The sequence below is a fragment of the Gymnodraco acuticeps genome, unplaced genomic scaffold (assembly GCF_902827175.1).
Source record: "Gymnodraco acuticeps unplaced genomic scaffold, fGymAcu1.1, whole genome shotgun sequence".
NCBI classification, from domain to species: Eukaryota; Metazoa; Chordata; class Actinopteri; order Perciformes; family Bathydraconidae; genus Gymnodraco; species Gymnodraco acuticeps.
Genome location: NW_022992258.1, coordinates 339,903 through 356,884, shown reverse-complemented (window position 1 = coordinate 356,884; position 16,982 = coordinate 339,903). Strand labels below are relative to the sequence as shown.

General features: G+C 41.5%; 1 protein-coding gene across 1 annotated transcript in view; it reads right to left on the bottom strand.

The window, feature by feature from the left end:
* Positions 1-16,304, bottom strand: part of xkr6b (XK, Kell blood group complex subunit-related family, member 6b) — a 56,486-nt gene extending 40,182 nt beyond the window's left edge. Inside the window, exon 1 of the mRNA XM_034206910.1 lies at positions 15,378-16,304. Within this exon, the coding sequence (XP_034062801.1) occupies positions 15,378-15,943 (566 nt within the window). The 5' untranslated portion in view covers positions 15,944-16,304. The remainder of the gene's footprint in view (positions 1-15,377) is intronic.
* Between the last annotated feature and the right edge of the window lie 678 nt (positions 16,305-16,982).

Below are 16,982 nucleotides of genomic sequence, written 5' to 3'. Positions count from 1 at the left end.
CATTTAAATAAATCATGAATATACAAAATGATATGGCAAAAGACTTCTAAATCTAAATTGAGAAATTGCCACCCTTTTCCATTTGTCTTTGGTTTTAGTTAATGATTTACAAAGATGTATATTCTACATGTGTGACAGAATAATAAAATGCATTAATGATTAATATCAAAAAATTTCTTTAGAAGGAAGGCACTCAAGAGTCTAGGCAACTTTTTTTGTTGGAAATCGGGGGTAGAAAATACTTTGATTGGCGCTCTAGTGTGTCAGATCCTCTGTAATATCTGGCCTTTAATTATGTCATATTTTGGTTTAAAGAAAATAGTCACATATTTGATTAATAAAGTATAGGTATAGACATTTATCAAAATGTTAACTTTAACATTTGGTTTGTCAAAATGTTACCCAGACCCACATTTAAAGATGTTGTTATTCATGCTGGTTTAAAAATGTATTCCTTACCGATTGGAAACTGCACAATTTCAACTTTTAAAGCCAACTTGTTTGAGAAGTTCTGAAAATTCTCAGAAATATGGGAAAATGAGCATTTATGCTACAATGTGACCTCTGGCCTATAGTTGCTTAGAACGATCGGCTGACAATCTTGTGAAAAGATCGACTCGTGTTTGCCGAGATACCTAAAAATAGCCAATATATTTTAGGCTAGCTCCGATTTAAAGCAAGAATCAAGGCACATAAGCACTGCATGAGGATGGCAGAAATACTATAGTGTTTATTACACTCAACCCAGAATGCTGAGGTGAGATGAGGAGAAAATAACAATTGATATGTTTTAAGATCACCTTCAGCAGCTTTACTATACGAAAAGGTTCACATGTAGCTGTGCTTATAAGAGTTTGGTTAGAGCGGCCTGTTCCAGTAGTAGCTATGTGATCCTCTGAACTAAAATCCTGATGAAAAGCAGCCTTAAAGTCTCAATTTTGGTGATGTCCTCCAGGTTGAGACTGCAAATAGGAGCATAAACCCATCACTGTGCAGATAGGATGTCTGCTGTACAGTTCTGCGTATTGCTCCATGTGTTGTTACTATGGAGTCAGATTTGTATGGAGTCAGATTTGGGTCAATATTCTCGCGCGTAAAACAAGCTACTCACGAGCGGAAAATGTGCTTTTACACGCGCATAAAATGACCCTCGCACGCAGATTAAACCCCCGCGAGCGGCTCTGCGCCCGCGAGCGGCTCTGCGAGAGAGAGAGAGACAGCCCTCTTACTTGCTCGCGGGAGTGTCAGCCTCGCGGAGTCTGTCTACGCGTGCGTGAAAAGTTTCTGGCACTTTGGGGCGGAGCCACTGGACTTTGATTGACAGCTGCCAGGAAACCCGGGGTTGCCAGGTTTGATAAATGCCTGAACTACCAAGAGCCGAGCAGTGACGCAGCAAAATCTAGGTGCGTACAGCAGACAGTAGCTAGCAGTTTTCGACGGACACAGCCCACTGAAAAATATATTGTTTTATATCAAATTAATGTATATTACATTACATTACATTGCATTTAGCTGACGCTTGTATCCAAAGCGACTTACAATAAGTACATTCGACCAGGAAGACACAACCTTGAAGAAAACAGAATCATATATATATATATATATATATATTAGCTGTACACTTTACGAATATAATAGTTTTTTATGGACAACTTTACCATTCAATCTCGTCCAACTGATTTTGCTGCCGTCACTGCTCGGCTCTTGGCAGTTCAGGCATTTATCAAACCTGGCAACCCCGGGTTTCCTGGCAGCTGTCAATCAAAGTCCAGTGGCTCCGCCCCAGAGTGCCAGAAACTTTTCACGCACGCGTAGACAGACTCCGCGAGGCTGACACTCCCGCGAGCAAGCAAGAGGGCTGTCTCTCTCGCTCGCGAGCGCAGAGCCGCTCGCGGGCGCAGAGCCGCTCGCGGGGGTTTAATCTGCGCGCGAGGGTCATTTTATGCGCGTGTAAAAGCACATTTTCCGCTCGTGAGTAGCTTGTTTTACGCGCTAGAATATTGACCCAAATCTGACTCCATAGTAACATTCACTTGTCTTCAAAGAGCAGAGCTTTGTGCCCAGTGGGAAGGTGAGAGAGAGGAGAGCTCCACCATGCCAACAAAGACAAAGACCAGTCTGGAATCTCTTCTGGCAGTGAGGGGAAAAAAGCCAGAGGACAAAAAACAAACAACCACCTCTCTCTTGAACATTAACGGTTTGGGAAAAGCCTCAAAGTCCTGCACTGAAAACACAATATAAAAAAAAGTCCAAAAATAAATAAATAAACAGACACTCAAACATTTGATAGTGCTGCTTGATTTTGTATTCCCAAGGACCAGACAGTACAGAGGAAAATCATTCCTGTGCACTTTGTCGTTTTTTTGTGCCAAACACTCAGATAAATGTTAAGCTTATTTCAAAAGGCTCCATGATTAAACAACATGCTAATCTGGCCGCGTTCTGCATAAAACGACAAAGAGCATGAATCCTCTTATTGCAAAATGTGAGGAGAGTCAAACGCAGTGGCGAACCGTGTCTATCACAACTGGACCTTCTGTAGACACACACACCCCCCCGCCACCGAGGGAAACTCTGAAAGAATACGCCCATTGGCTACAAATCAATATATGATTGGTTGATCAAACTGTCAGTCCAAACGTACGCTCTCATTCAGTGCAACGGCCAGGGCATTCGATCAAGGATGTAGAATAACCACTGAAACCACTGAAATGCGTAGTGCATGGTCCGAGAAGGACAAACAAATCAACGTAACACTGTAATATTACAGATCAACAACACAGATACGATTATCATTTATTCATTTTATATACATTTTATTACATTTTATTTATATAATTAAATCGATGTTTTTTGTTTGTTTTATCTGAGTGTTCCAGGGTATTCTCTGAATACCTTGAAGGCCCTGACGGTTCACCACTACGTAGACACAGAAGCCACAAAGGTAAACAGGGCAACTTTATAAAGAGTGTGAAAAGATGTGGTTGCCTTTATCTACTGAGAGAGGTTAAATGTTGCATGTGTGAGAAATAAAAGGAAGAGAAAGACTGAAAGTGAGTTTGTTCCGTTTGTTTGTCCTTGTCCAAGAATGAGCAGTATATAATATAGCAAATAGGCTTATATATATACATTTCAATCAATCATCAGATGTAAACTGTATCCAATGTTTGCATTCCTTATATCATTTTCTTCATTCCCAAACAACCTTCTCTCTCTTAAAAATCAGCTTCTTTAAAGAGCTATTCCTGGTCATTTTTGTGGCTTTTTATCCAAACCTGTAATCCAAATGGAGGCGATGGAGTTGCAGCAGCAGTTTTCAAACTGTTATGGCCCTTAAAGGAATACTGGACTAATCCACTCAGACACGGTGGCTGAAAATATCTCACTGACTCCATTTCATGGTGAAAACACTGCAGACCAAGTCCAATGTAGAACAATGATCATCCCCATTCTGGACACAAAATGACACGCAGAGCATTCTAGAAAAATGATTGTTATGTGTACATATACAAGTATCATTAAGAAAATGCAGTTCATTTGATGTGTACTGTGCATGCATGTGCTGTGCATTTAAGGTCAAGATTGTCTGCAAAAACGTAGTGTTCAGTTATTATTATCTTCTTAATATTATTCATGTTACCTCAACTCAGGAAACAACCTCTTTCAACGTTTTAATACCAAATTGTTGGTTTGGAATTTGGTATGGCTTTGTCTTGATTTTATACCTTATTATTTGGTAAGTTTGACTAATTGCTCAGCTCTTTGTCTCTAGTTTCCCCCTATTTTCTTCTTTCTGTTCAGCACTTTGTCAATTCTGCTTTGAAAGGTGTTATACAAGTCAACTTTGCATTCCTTTAAAATGTATTTCCACTCATGAGGATCTGAATCTATAATAATCCGATCAACACTCACACCATATCTTACTGAAGAGCCGAACTATGCGCCAAAACATCCGATTTTTGACACTATACCATACGAGATGAGTCAAAACTAATGGTAGCATAAGGCAGAAGAACATTCACACCTCCTATGCACTCACACTCACACATTTACACGTATTCTAGCTGAGAGGCAGGTGGCTGAAGTTTTATATAGGGGCATCAACGGAGGAGTGACATCACTGAACTCTTGCTTTTGGCCCGAAGCTTGCAGGCAGTTCATTTGCAATTCAAACAGGAGGGAGGAAAGAAAGCAAGAGATGAACGAAGAATAGAGTGATAGAGGAAAGGAAGAAGGAGAAGCTGGAACAAAAGGGAAGAAACGAGAGAACAGAAAAAGACAGAGGGTCACAAAGAGGTTTAAGAGTTAGAACAAATAACCAGAAAACTAAAATCACAATTTGGTGTGAACCCATATTTCTGAGCTGATGCCCTCTCTACTGTGATGCTAGTAGCTCTCCCTCAAGATCCCAATGTAGCTCTCCTGGGTTGCCACGGTCACCTGGAGAAAGGAAAAAGCCAGCCAGACACCATGAGGAGGAGAGGAGGGGAAGGACAGTGAGGATATTGTCTGAATATGGGCTGTCCTAAATATGATGAGGCCCCAGTATCATGTCAGCCAGATCAGATTGTCTTTACAGGAAATGAACACTGTGAATCAACAACACATGAGGATTCAGAATGTAGCATTTTTAAGGCAATAGTTGGGAAATAGGCGCACATTCGCCTTGTCACCAATATATAGATATGAAGGCTGATACTAGTGTTATATCTGTATGTTTAACATGAAGCGAGAGCCAGGAGATGACTGGCTTTTGTTATGCTACAGTGTGACCTCTGGCCTATAGTTGCTTATTGTTATTTTTATTTTATTTGCTATAAAACTATAATCTATGGGAAACAGCTAGCTTTATTTGATCACAAATCTCAAATTAACATGTTATATTTTGTGTTTCATCCGTTTAAAAAAGAAAGTAGTATGGGCAGGACATCTTCTGTCTTTCTGCTAAGCTTAGCTAACCATTTCCCAGCTTTAGTTTTATTTTAAACATGACATTAGTACCATTTTCTTTAGTGTACGTCCTACAAGTTAGCAAATAACTGTCCTTGTTTCCCAAAATAATAAACAATTATTTTCTGCATGGTAGATATAATTCTACATCCTAAAACAAAGATATTAATATTTAATGTTATAGCACAATTTGTTTTGTTTATGTTTGCATTACAACCACGTTCTGACAAAGCTACAGCGCCATGTATGACTTAGTTGTTTCATAGTGTCGTCATGGTTTTGTCATAATATTTTTTTGATTCGCATATTAGGTATTAATTGACACCTGGCTTAGTGAGCTGAGACGGCGTGCACACTAAGATGTTATGAAAGGATTGTGCTCTTTTGACTTTGCATGAGGCCTATCTTCACATTGCTCATTTCTCAGTGAGCGTAACAGCTCACTAAGCAGGGTATCACCATGCAGATACGAGAATGAGGAGAGACGACTGTGAATCCCTGTGAGTGTGACACCGTGAGAGCGAGAGAACTAACGGGCCTGTTCAATTATTTATAAGCAGAGATTGTCTGTTTATCAAGCTGACGCCTGGAGCGTCGGCCATGATTAGACTCAAAACAATGGTGGTCCTCTCTGAGCTCTGCTGATGCAGCTTCCAACACACAGCCCAGATATACAAAAAACACAGAAGGCTTCGAAAAGTGCTGAGAAGTGCATGTGTGTGTGTGTGTATATTATCCTTTGAATTAGGATTTGTGAAACTCTTAAGATGCTTTCTTTGTCATTGTATATACATTTCGCCTATAGAAATGTGACCAGTAACACATACTTCGTGGTAATCTGGTGAAAAATCCTTTATTTGGTCGCCCTTTATGACATTATTTGCAAAAGACTGACATTATTTCTTAATCAATATGAAAGTGCCTACATACAGTAACTGTTTGTGTTTTACTGCGTTTGCTAATCAAGTTGTGTTTTAATTATCTGGAACATTATATAAAGTTGCATTCAACTATTATTTTTTTCTGTCCCCCGGGACACATTGAAACTTTTTAAAGAAAATATATTCTTAATATTCATCATAACCTCAGTATTTACTCTTTTTAGGCCTTTATTTGAGCATACAGCTCCAGAGGAAAATATCCGGGTCCTTTTCATTTCCTGATTGTTTGACTTCCTCTGCCTGCTGCTTGTTTTCCTTCCTCTCCTCTCTGGTAGGTTTTGTTCAGCCACTGTACGTGATCTCCTGGGCTGAGTGCAGCTTCCCACAGATGTATGTGAACCAACATTGTTTTGACTCGAGCTGAAAAGTGTCTGACAGCCGCACTGAGCTGCGTCGTGGGGCCAACTCTCAGTGGGACCTGCAGTACAAGCAGCCCTTTTCACAAAAAAACGAGTTATTTGATTCAGTAGCTATATCAAAATCGTATTTTATCCACCTTCAAATGTTGGTATTAACCCATCCAATTTTGCACCATTTGGTATTGATTCGCTCTATGGTGTGTATCTTTTCGACAGACCATAAACAAGCCTGTGAAAAGCTGAACATCCAAAAGAATGGCATGAAGCGTTGAAAGCAGAGGCATTTAGCCACAGGTTGACTCGCGAATCAAGGTGTAACAGTTTCTCGCAGAAATTAGACGTTTTGTCAGAAATAAGGGGCAGAAGTGAAGAAATGAAAAAGATGGTTGAATGTAGGAGATCTGCAAATGGGCTCAGCGGGGAGTAAAAGAGGGACGGGGTGGAAGGATAAGGGAAAGAGGGAGGGGTGTTGAGTAGTAATGGGGCAGGAGCCAGATGCTCCAGTTTCCTTGACAGAAAGGGAGGTCAAGTGCAGCTTTATGTGAAGGCAACACAGGGAGTAGAAGGCCGTCTAACTACTGCAAATAAGGAGAGGATAAGACGGCGCAGTGTGGTGTCTCCTTCCAGGACAGATGGAGGAGGATAAAAGGTGTTATGAGGAGCCTAAGAATATTAATAGGTGTAAGTGATAGGGAGGGATACAAATAAAAACATATGTTAACTTCGCAGGGAGGGCAGTATATAAATAATGTAAATAATAATGTTGCCTGAGCTTGCAAAGAGTATTAATGGATGGAGAGGAGTACAGAGGGAACACATGATCGTCTGAAATTGTCCATCTGGGAGTAAGGGCACCACCTTATTCAGGAGAGAGTACAGGAAACATATATAAGGAATACATATTAAGAAAAATAGCCTTTCCCCTCACACTAGATATCCTCTGGGCCCAGGTAATGATTTTCTCTAAGCAGAATATACAGCAGCATAATGTGAAAACATTAATCGCACAACGTGCACAATGTTTTAGTTGTGAGCGCTTCAGAACGAGCTCAAAGGAAAAGTTGCAACAGGGCAGAATTAGATGTTTGTTGGGAGGAGAATGGAAATAACAGACAGCTGTAGGGAGAATTGAATTGAGGCAGCCAATATATAATTGCCAAACAGAACTAGGCCCACGCCACAATGAACAAACAACAGACTTGAAAGTCAATAAACGCGACATCAGCCAAGTTCCAAAAGCATGCAAGCTACAACTGTAGCAAGTTGAAGAGAAGAGAGCAAACATGTTAACATACTGAGAGGCAATTAGGGAAATACTCTGAACCTGGTTAATATGTGTCAGATAAACAGAGTTTGTGATAAAAGTCAACAATGTAATGAGAAGAATCACAAGAAGGGGATACCCGGCCCAAAGATAAAACTGTTTTCTGCCCAGTGAGTGTTACTCATCTTGCGTAAATGTAAAAAAAAGAAGTTTTATTTCCCAGTTATGCGGCCTGCTGAATATGCACAGAAGTTTATTTCCAGCTTGCCTTGATTACGATTTCCTACTCAAGCCATAGTTTTTATTTTAATCGTTTTTTGGCACAAGAGAGACGTTTTGTTCTAATACTGTGAGAGGCCACTAGGTACAATTCTAACCTAGCCTAACCTTATTCAGTCGTTTTAAACATCCATAACACTTCCAGACTACCATATTATGTCAGTGCATTCAGCCTTTGGGACATTGGTTCCTAAAAAACCGCCAACAAATATAAATAAAATTGGGCACTGTAGCTTTTATCAAACATCACAAACACAGGACTAAACAGTGCATTTATGGGGGACTACTTTCAGCTGTGGATTAACACACATTTAATGCTCTGGTGAGTACTTCTGGCAGGAAGACGGTGTTTGTGGGATTCAATCAAAGTAAACTCCAGTGCCCATGCTCATTATAATAAACAAACATGTCACCCGGTGCAGTGGTGTGGCTCACTGATGTGTTTTTAATAGTTTTAATCTGTGTGTGCAATGGATGACTTTTTCGTTTTTCTAGCCAGGGGGAGGGTGGGAGGAGTTCCTCGTCCACGGGCTGCACAACCTCTCTCTCATCTAAGAGCCTGAAGAAACAGGACATGGACATTTCTAATTGTTCCGTGTGAGACTGCATATAAGGAGGTTTATGAAAAAACAGCTACTCTCTACTCCCCTGAGGTTTGGTTGTGTGTGTGCACGTACACATATCTGTGTGACCTGCATACAAATCTCTGTCTGGTAACCCATCTGCTCATGTGCTTAATATTCCATCATGAGTGCCGCCTGTCTCTGTCTGTTGACCAGTGCTGAGAGACAGCAAGGGGGGCTTCAGGCTTCTACTACAGCATATTGTTTTGTTTAAAAGACAAGCCTTAGGCGGTTAAATCAAGCATCATCATCGTGTGTTTATCCTCATTTATTCTCACTGGATTTAAGAGTCTCTGCAGCACCAGAAATGTGATTACAATCGCCCTCATGTTAGCTACCCATTTATTTAAGTGCTTTTTACCTTAGTCACCAAAAACATTCCATTATGATTTCCATGATAGTTTAAAAGGTGTATCTGCCTGTTTATCAAGCACTGAAACGTGTTTGATTTCAAATAAATCCAGCATGCTCAGTCAAACCTGAATCAGTTTTCTGGCAATACTCTCCAATTCAATAACTCAGCTTGAAGTCAAATCTTGATGACTCTCAACCAAAAACAGCAATTGAATCTCCTTTTTCTCTTCCTCTGCTACTCGAAAAAGCCAGAGCACATATTTCTGTGTCATTTATTCTGTCTCTTTATCCCCAGCTGTGAAACGTTCCAGAGAAAGCGGGCTCTCTTTCGCATTTTGATAGGCTCCTCTGCCGTGTAATTGGGGGTTTTCTTTAAACGCCAGCTTTAAAGGTTTGTCCCCTGTTATCAGTGCTAATGAGAAAATGAGTAGTGTGGCACAGATATGTTCCAGAGCTACAATGGAAGTGTAATGTGCTGTCAGTAAATAACACACAGTGTAGTGATGTGTACCTTAAAGGTGGGGTAGCCTATGTAATTTATTTCAGAAACACTTATTGTTATATTCCATGGAATGCTCTTAACATCCCGATAGCAATGAATATCTTGATGAATAAATACATAAATAACGGCTAAAGTAACTGGATGGCCTACCTGCCTGTCAGCCTTCCATCTGTGCACAAATGTATCTCGTGCCCTCATTGGTCATGTCATTCGTGTGTGTTGGAGGAGGGGCTCTGTAAGGAAGTGGCAGATTTTTTCTGGCTGTGTATTTTCAAATTCTAGCGCACTCGAGCTGGTTTCTCCAAAATTACCTACCCCACCTTTAAGAGAGATAAATGGCTTCTGACTGTGCCTGTGTGCTCTTATCATCTTTTGTTCTCAAATGCATTCGAGGGACTGGTATTTTAATGTTTTTACTATAGAAGGAAGTGTAGAACTTGTAAAACACATTTCCCTCATATGCTTTTACAACAATGGGAAACAATTGGATATATAAGAGACATTCCCACACTAATTTACTCTGCCAATAAACTGAATGAGCAGCCCACTCCAGTCCCAGCCGTCTATCACCCATTCTCCTCTCTCTAAAGTAGAGGGAACAAGATGTTCTCATATTTCGCCATTTTAAACTCTCAATACATAATCATATGGAATGTCACCAATTTATCCAAGCCTTCATCTTTTCCCTTTTGTACCCCGTCAGCTGTTTTCCTTTTCATATACGGGGCAGCTGGTTGCTTTGTATCATCTCATCGTCTCGCCTCACTGCGTGTACAAACCTTTTTTGGCAACTACAAGCAGCCCAGCCAGCCAAGAGAGGCTTTAGTCGACTCCTTCTCAGTCTGAATTAATATTTACCAGGCTGGGAAACAGAGGCAGATGTCAACCATGAGGCGATTTTCGTCGCGTTGCTCGGCGGTGAGCCCGCACTCTTGTTCTGGATTAACGTGTAATCCAAGCATCAGATTTGTGGTGTCAAACATTTCGTACAATTGCAAGCCATTTCTTTGGCTGCTGCAGAACTGGAGAATTCGTCAAGAGCTAAAATGGATTTACAGTTTCAGTCATGTTATAATAAGAAGAAGATATTCGCCAGAAATACTATCACTGTGGTGTCATTTAACCCCTGCACATATGGAAGATTAGCAATTTAATAGACTGAAGTGCATTGCTTCTTAGCACTTAAGTGGAATATATTAAATCGAACAATAACACAACCCACACACTGTCTCCTCGACATAAGCCAGCATTGTGAAAAACAACAGTAATTAACACATTTTCAGTAACTCTCCAGAAACCCACTGCCAGCTCTATTCATTATAATTGACAACTGTACTCAAATTATTTAACTTAATTTTGTATTTATTTAATTTAACTCAAACCAAAAATACACTATAACCAAACAATAATATAAGTTGATTCCACCCCTTCAATATACAATAAACAACCAAGTGTGCACTGAACATAATATTAAGCCTTATATCTTATTTCAAAATATCAAAACAAGACCCACATCTATCAGATTTCATTGTGGCTCTGGTGCTGTGCACAACATTGATGTGCTTGCCTCAGGCCTATGACACCCAATAAGTCAGAGTTAATCAATACAAACTCTCATGTATACAACCTGTGTGTTTCATTTGGCTGGTATAAGGCTGCATGTTGTCGAAATGCAATAAAGCCAGAATGTCAGCACCAGACAGCTCCCGAGTCTTGTTCAACGTATTGCATCTGTTGAGTTTTTAAACAAACATAAACTGGGTTATCCAAAAATGACCACTTTACAAAGACCCCTGCAAACTACTGTCCTCACCGACATCTAATCAAAAGACATCAAAATGGTTATTGATGCCCAGGCTGAAAAGAAAAGGTTTCAATAGAATAATAGATAGGGATGTTTTACGCAAACGATGTATGGTCAGAATAACTGCATTTATTGCATATTGCCCTTGCTAAAAGTGGATGGACTTTCAACAAACAATTTAAATACCAAACAGGCCAACTTGATCCCAACTTAAACCTCCAAAAAAACTGGATCCTACATTTCCCACAATGCATTCCTATAATACATTTTTAATACAGCCTTCATTAATACCCCACTTCTCAAGCTCAAGCCAATGTCATCACCAGCTTTGTCTTTTCAACTCCTACAGAGCAACAGAGAAAATGACACAGCTGTTTCCAGATGTACTACTCACTGTGATAAGTGTGATGAAGTTCATGAGTGAGTGCCCCTTTAATTCAGTGGTAGTTTAACCACATTCAAGTGTTTGGTTACTATTTTGTTTTTTTAAATGCAGGACGTTGTCAGTATTTTTTTTAATAATACAGAGAAATATAAAGTCTACTGAATAGATGTCGATTCTCAGCAGCCACTGAACAAAAGAATGCCAGAAATATGCTACAATAATTATTACAGAAGACAACACCCAACCCAATTCTGCTGGGATTTCCTAACAACAAAGAGCTTCCAAAACTTTCTACAAGGACTTCCTTGGGGAGCCAAGATGGATGCATTTGTTTTTTAAGTCAGATGCTAATTTGGGTTTGCACTGATTAAGCTGTCCATCGTGTCGCCTCTTTGTATGTGTGATCCACTGTGTGCCTGAGCATATGTGAGTGGAATCTGAGAGGATGACAGGACAGAGGTGTGGAGAGACAGAGACAGAACGGGATTACAGACGAGAGAGGGATCCTCCCCGTTCTGTCAGCAATTAACAAGAAAATAACTGCAAAACAAGCTCTGCGGTCCTGTCATCGGCTCGGTCCTCAGGTGCGCAGAGGGAAGGCAGCAAATTGAATGAAGAAATGAAAATAGGCTTGAGTAATGAGGCATGTGTTTTGGACTCCTGTCAGCACTTCATCTTGCTTTCTTATATTAATGATGGCAACACATTTCAAAAACAGATACTGTGGCATCTTGTTAAGAATGCTGAGGACTGGCAGTTCCTTTGAAATCCTGTCATTCCCCGCATGATGAAGAAATATGAGAGATTCAGATAGTGAATTGCACCATATACTGGAACAAAAACGTACTGTTTAATAAATATATTCATACCAATTAATACAATGTAAGTTGATAGCAGATGCTGCCTATTGTTATTCTGGACTCTCACAGTGACTAACAATCTCCATATCAAGTGTTGTAGGTTGTGAACTCTCACTAAGCTGACAAGAGCAGCTTTTGACCTTCGACCCCAAACCAGCATCCAGGCAGAGGATGTCCGAGGGGAGACAGTGGACTGACAAAGATCCTCCGCCCAAAGCTTGGTGCTGTCACAACATACACACCAACACATTATCTTTCCTTAGAGTTCCTCATGAGCAGGTTTCTATGCCGCTATCTTAGGTCAAGATGTACTGTATAGCTGTAAATCTGAAGCTAGTCCAACTGCTGTACTGTGGTTTGCATGGTTCTAATATCCTGGAAAACATTTACTTGTGTCCCACTACACAAAAGTTTGTAATTTAACAACATCAAACAAAGGTTTCAAACCACAAAAGAACCGATTCAATGCTCACATCAATGGAATAGCATTCATGTCCATTACAAATACATTTTCATGCCACAAAAAATGTCTATTGCTTAAAGCCAGCTTTTTTGATCAAGTGTAATGTTAACACAGAAATACCTAAGACACAACAAAGTCGTTTCTTTTTTCAACCTTCATAAAGGAATAGTTTGACACTTAGGTTAATAGCTTTCTATGTAGCTTCAGCTAGCAGCTAGTTTAACTTAGCAATGTTAGCATTATGTTGGAAACAGCTTCTCTGTACAAAGGTCACTATTCTCCTATAAACAGCACCTCCAGGACTCAATGATTCAAATGTTATTTCATTGTTGAATTAGAAAAAAGCAATGCCATTGTACAGATTTAATCAAACCAAATAAAGCGTGTTCGTTAGTGAGCATCTCGAAAGGCTATTAGATTGATTTTGTTAGCTTTGGACAGAACGAGGCTAGCTGTTTTCTGGTGTGTCCAGTCTTTATGGTAAGCTATAGCTATCCTTCTTGTTGCTATAAATTCACTTTGACTTTCGACATGAGAGAGGCAATCTTTGAATGCCTCTGCCAGAAAGCAAATATTTACCAAAAAAATGTGAACTACTGTGTTCGTCTTTAATCCGATAATGTGGCTGCTACAAAAACTTGGACACAATCTAGACATCAATCTTACACAAAGTCTTCTTCAACTACACCGAAGAGACATAAAGTACATTATGCATACAGGAATGATTGGAGGCATGACCAAACATCTAATGTGCTAGTTAGATTATGTGACTCCAGAGAAGTTTGTTCCCCCCACACTGCTGCTTCCTGTCCAGTGACACCACAGAGAGATGTCTGCTGACTGTAAGAGAGAGGTTAGACATCTTGAGATGCTCTCACTTTACTTTCACCAACCACCGTAACCACCAACACAACCAATTACTTTGACATGTGCAACAGTTCCCAGCACGCCACATATCTTCTTACCACTACAGTTATGAGCAGAGTAATCAATTGAACCACACTGGAGTAAATAAACTTGAGCCAATACAACTGCAGGGAAATCAATATAATAGCCTTCAGGTGTAGATTAAAATGAGTCTGATGAGGAATGCAGAGTAGTCTCATTCTGGGAAAACCCATCTTGACAGGGGATGAACGGCCATCCACTAAATTAAACCTGAACATAAGAGTGGAGATGTTCTTTTCAGCCAAAAGGATATTAGGTTTATTTTTAGACTAAATTGTGAGAGTGGATATGTAAAACTGGATAAGGTATTTCATTTAGGCTTGTGGCATTTATTTTAGTTTTAAAAGGTAATTTCAGTTTGGATTTTACTCCCAGTGTATACATGTGAGTAATTTAGCCTGGGGCACACATGTTCTTGTGCATTAGACTTAAACACAATCATGGCATACACAAGCCATTGGCCTGATGAAGAGCAGAGGCAGCTACCTAACCTAACACAAACAACAGAATCAGTGGTCAGTCTGTTGCACAAAAAAACACTACAAAACACTATAAACGTCGACTGAAAACCTAAAAGTCCAGATGGAATGATGTGACCTCTTCCTATGAGTCTTACTGTGTGCTGTTTTACATTTGTTAATCCTTTGGCTGTCCTCTCAGAGCAGCCATCATGCGTTACTTTTTTTCCATTAAATGCCAGCCACTGCGTCTGTCTGCACCAAAAACAACTCGCAGCTTCCACTGAGCAGCCCAAATGGAGTAGAAGGGCTGCGCACACCACTGTCACATTTCACTAGTAGGCTGTAGCCTCTACATGCCACAGATTACGCGCAGACACGTACACCATGAGTATCCCCTCGGTCCCCAGACGCATCAATGTGTATGGTCAAAAACCGGATTTGGGGACTGTAGATGTCGAGCGTCGCCGAGGAGTCGATGACATCATGTCTGAGGGGGGAAGATGTAGTTTTGTGAGCTGTGAAAACAGATGCTCGTCTGGCCTCTATTGCAGAGTTGGAGTATTTGACGCGGAGAGGGAGAGGGGGTGAAATGAGGCAACCGTGTGCACTGCGATGTGAACGGCGCGCCTGACGCTCACTCAGACACTCACACACACACACACACACACACACACACACACACACACACACACACACACACACACACACACACACACACACACACACACACACACACACACACACACACACACACACACACGCACACGCACATACACACAAGCTGTCGGCTACTATGTCTGTCTTTGAACAAATAGCCCTCTTCCCTCCCACACAAGCGCAATGGCGCACTGTGATGAAACAATCACAGTGGTGCTAAATCTGTGCAGCTGTAGCAGTTTGGTCTGCACACATTTGGATGAGGGGCATGGGAATTGTTGCAAAGCGTGTAGAATTTGTATTTTAAACGCATGCATGTTTAACAACACACAGTGGAGACTCTGAGACGAGCGTAATGGCATCACCACGGTGCTGCTTTTCACCCCTGTCAGGTACACAGCAGCGGGTTATACCAGGTGACAGTCAGGAGGAGGTTAGAAGGCTGAGAGAAAGGATAGAGTGAGAGGAGCTGGGAACATTGTGCTTTGGACGTTTTTAGGTGAACTAAAACTTGAAGTTTGTCTTACCTCCACACTTGTCCCAACTGAAAGATGTGTATGACGGTCTGCCAGACCCAGACAGAGAGGAGGCAACACCTGTCTCTTTGCAGACTTGAAACTCTCCGGTTACTCAGCCCCTCCACGGAGCCCAGTCCTCCTCCAGTGTAATCCTGCACAAACCACCTGAAGCTCAGGATCTGGACCAGGACCGAGGGCACCAGCACGAAGAACAGGGTCAGGCCTGACCACAGGAACTCCTGCTTGTGGTAATAGTCAATGGCCAGCCACAAATCGGTCCCCACGTCCCAGAAAAAGACCAGCAGCGCTAGGATGATCCACAGGCAGTCCAGCCAGAGGCGCTCCTCCTGCGGTGGCCGCGCCGAATCTCTCCCCTTCCCCTTCCCCTTCCCCCGGAGGTAATGCAGGCAGGCGCTCCGGCAGCCCCAGTAGCACGACGAGGTGTGGCAGCAGTGGCAGATATGGAAAGAGCTGCTGTTCCGATTGTCATCCTCTCCCGTCCCCACCACCTCGTCCAGGTTGTGCAGCTGGGCGAAACCGGTGACGACCCCGCGACCATCGGATTTCGCTGCCATCTTTCCCTCTGATGTTCCCACCTCCTCCGGCTTCCGGGGTTCGTGACGACACTTCCCTGACACCTGTTTTGCACCCCAAATGTTGGAGCCATCTAAACGCGGGGTGTCAGTGCGTCGCCGTCCCCGGATAGCGCACCAGTGGCGCCACGGACGCAGCACATCTTGTCTTCCTCTCCCCCTCTACTGCAGATCTATTCCCTACTTTTGGCAATAATCCAATCTAAAAGTTCAAACTATTTATTTTGGAACTCGTTTATCCGTCTGGGGTCGTCCACTGTTGTACCTGTGCATTCATCTAATTTCCCACTGCGCAGTCTTTTCCCTCTCTGCAGCTCTCCTCCAGCTGCAAATCGAGTGCCATGAACAGACCGTCCCTCCGCTGTCCCACCCCGACGTTATTCATCCCCCCCACTTCCCCCCTCCTCCCTCACTCTGTCTCCCTCCTCTCTGTCTCTCTCACTTTTTCCCTCTCACCATGGTTGCCATCTAGTGTCTTGTTTGAAGCCCCCCAAAATATGCAGGAGAGACTGCATGATGTAATGCAACATGCCTCATCTCCACCAAAGGGAGTCTTTATGTTGTTTGAGCATTTCAATCAGCCACAGTGACACACTGGGGACACTTTTTGTAGTAGGTGGAACAAAAGCATTAAGCTGTGCTACTGAAAAAAGAAAGAGCATTCCACCCTGAGTTTAATGCTCCATAAAGGGTTTATAATTACCTTACTGTGCTTTTTAGTAATTGTATTGCCAGTATAGTTGTGAAAACATAAATTACCTTTTAACAATCTGAATCAAATGAACTATCAAAGTGAATGTTGGAAGTAGATCTCTGCAATACATGATATATATGTGTATATTTTCTGTAAAAGCATAGTCAACCCAGAATATCAAGAATCAAATATAGGTGGTGAAAAAAGGTGGTGGACAATATTGTGATTCTTCATATCAGCCAACCCTAGTTCAAAGTAATTTTAATGGCATGCCACTAAAGCTATAGGAGGCTTCTACAAGTCCTCTGGGTAAAAAATGGATCTATA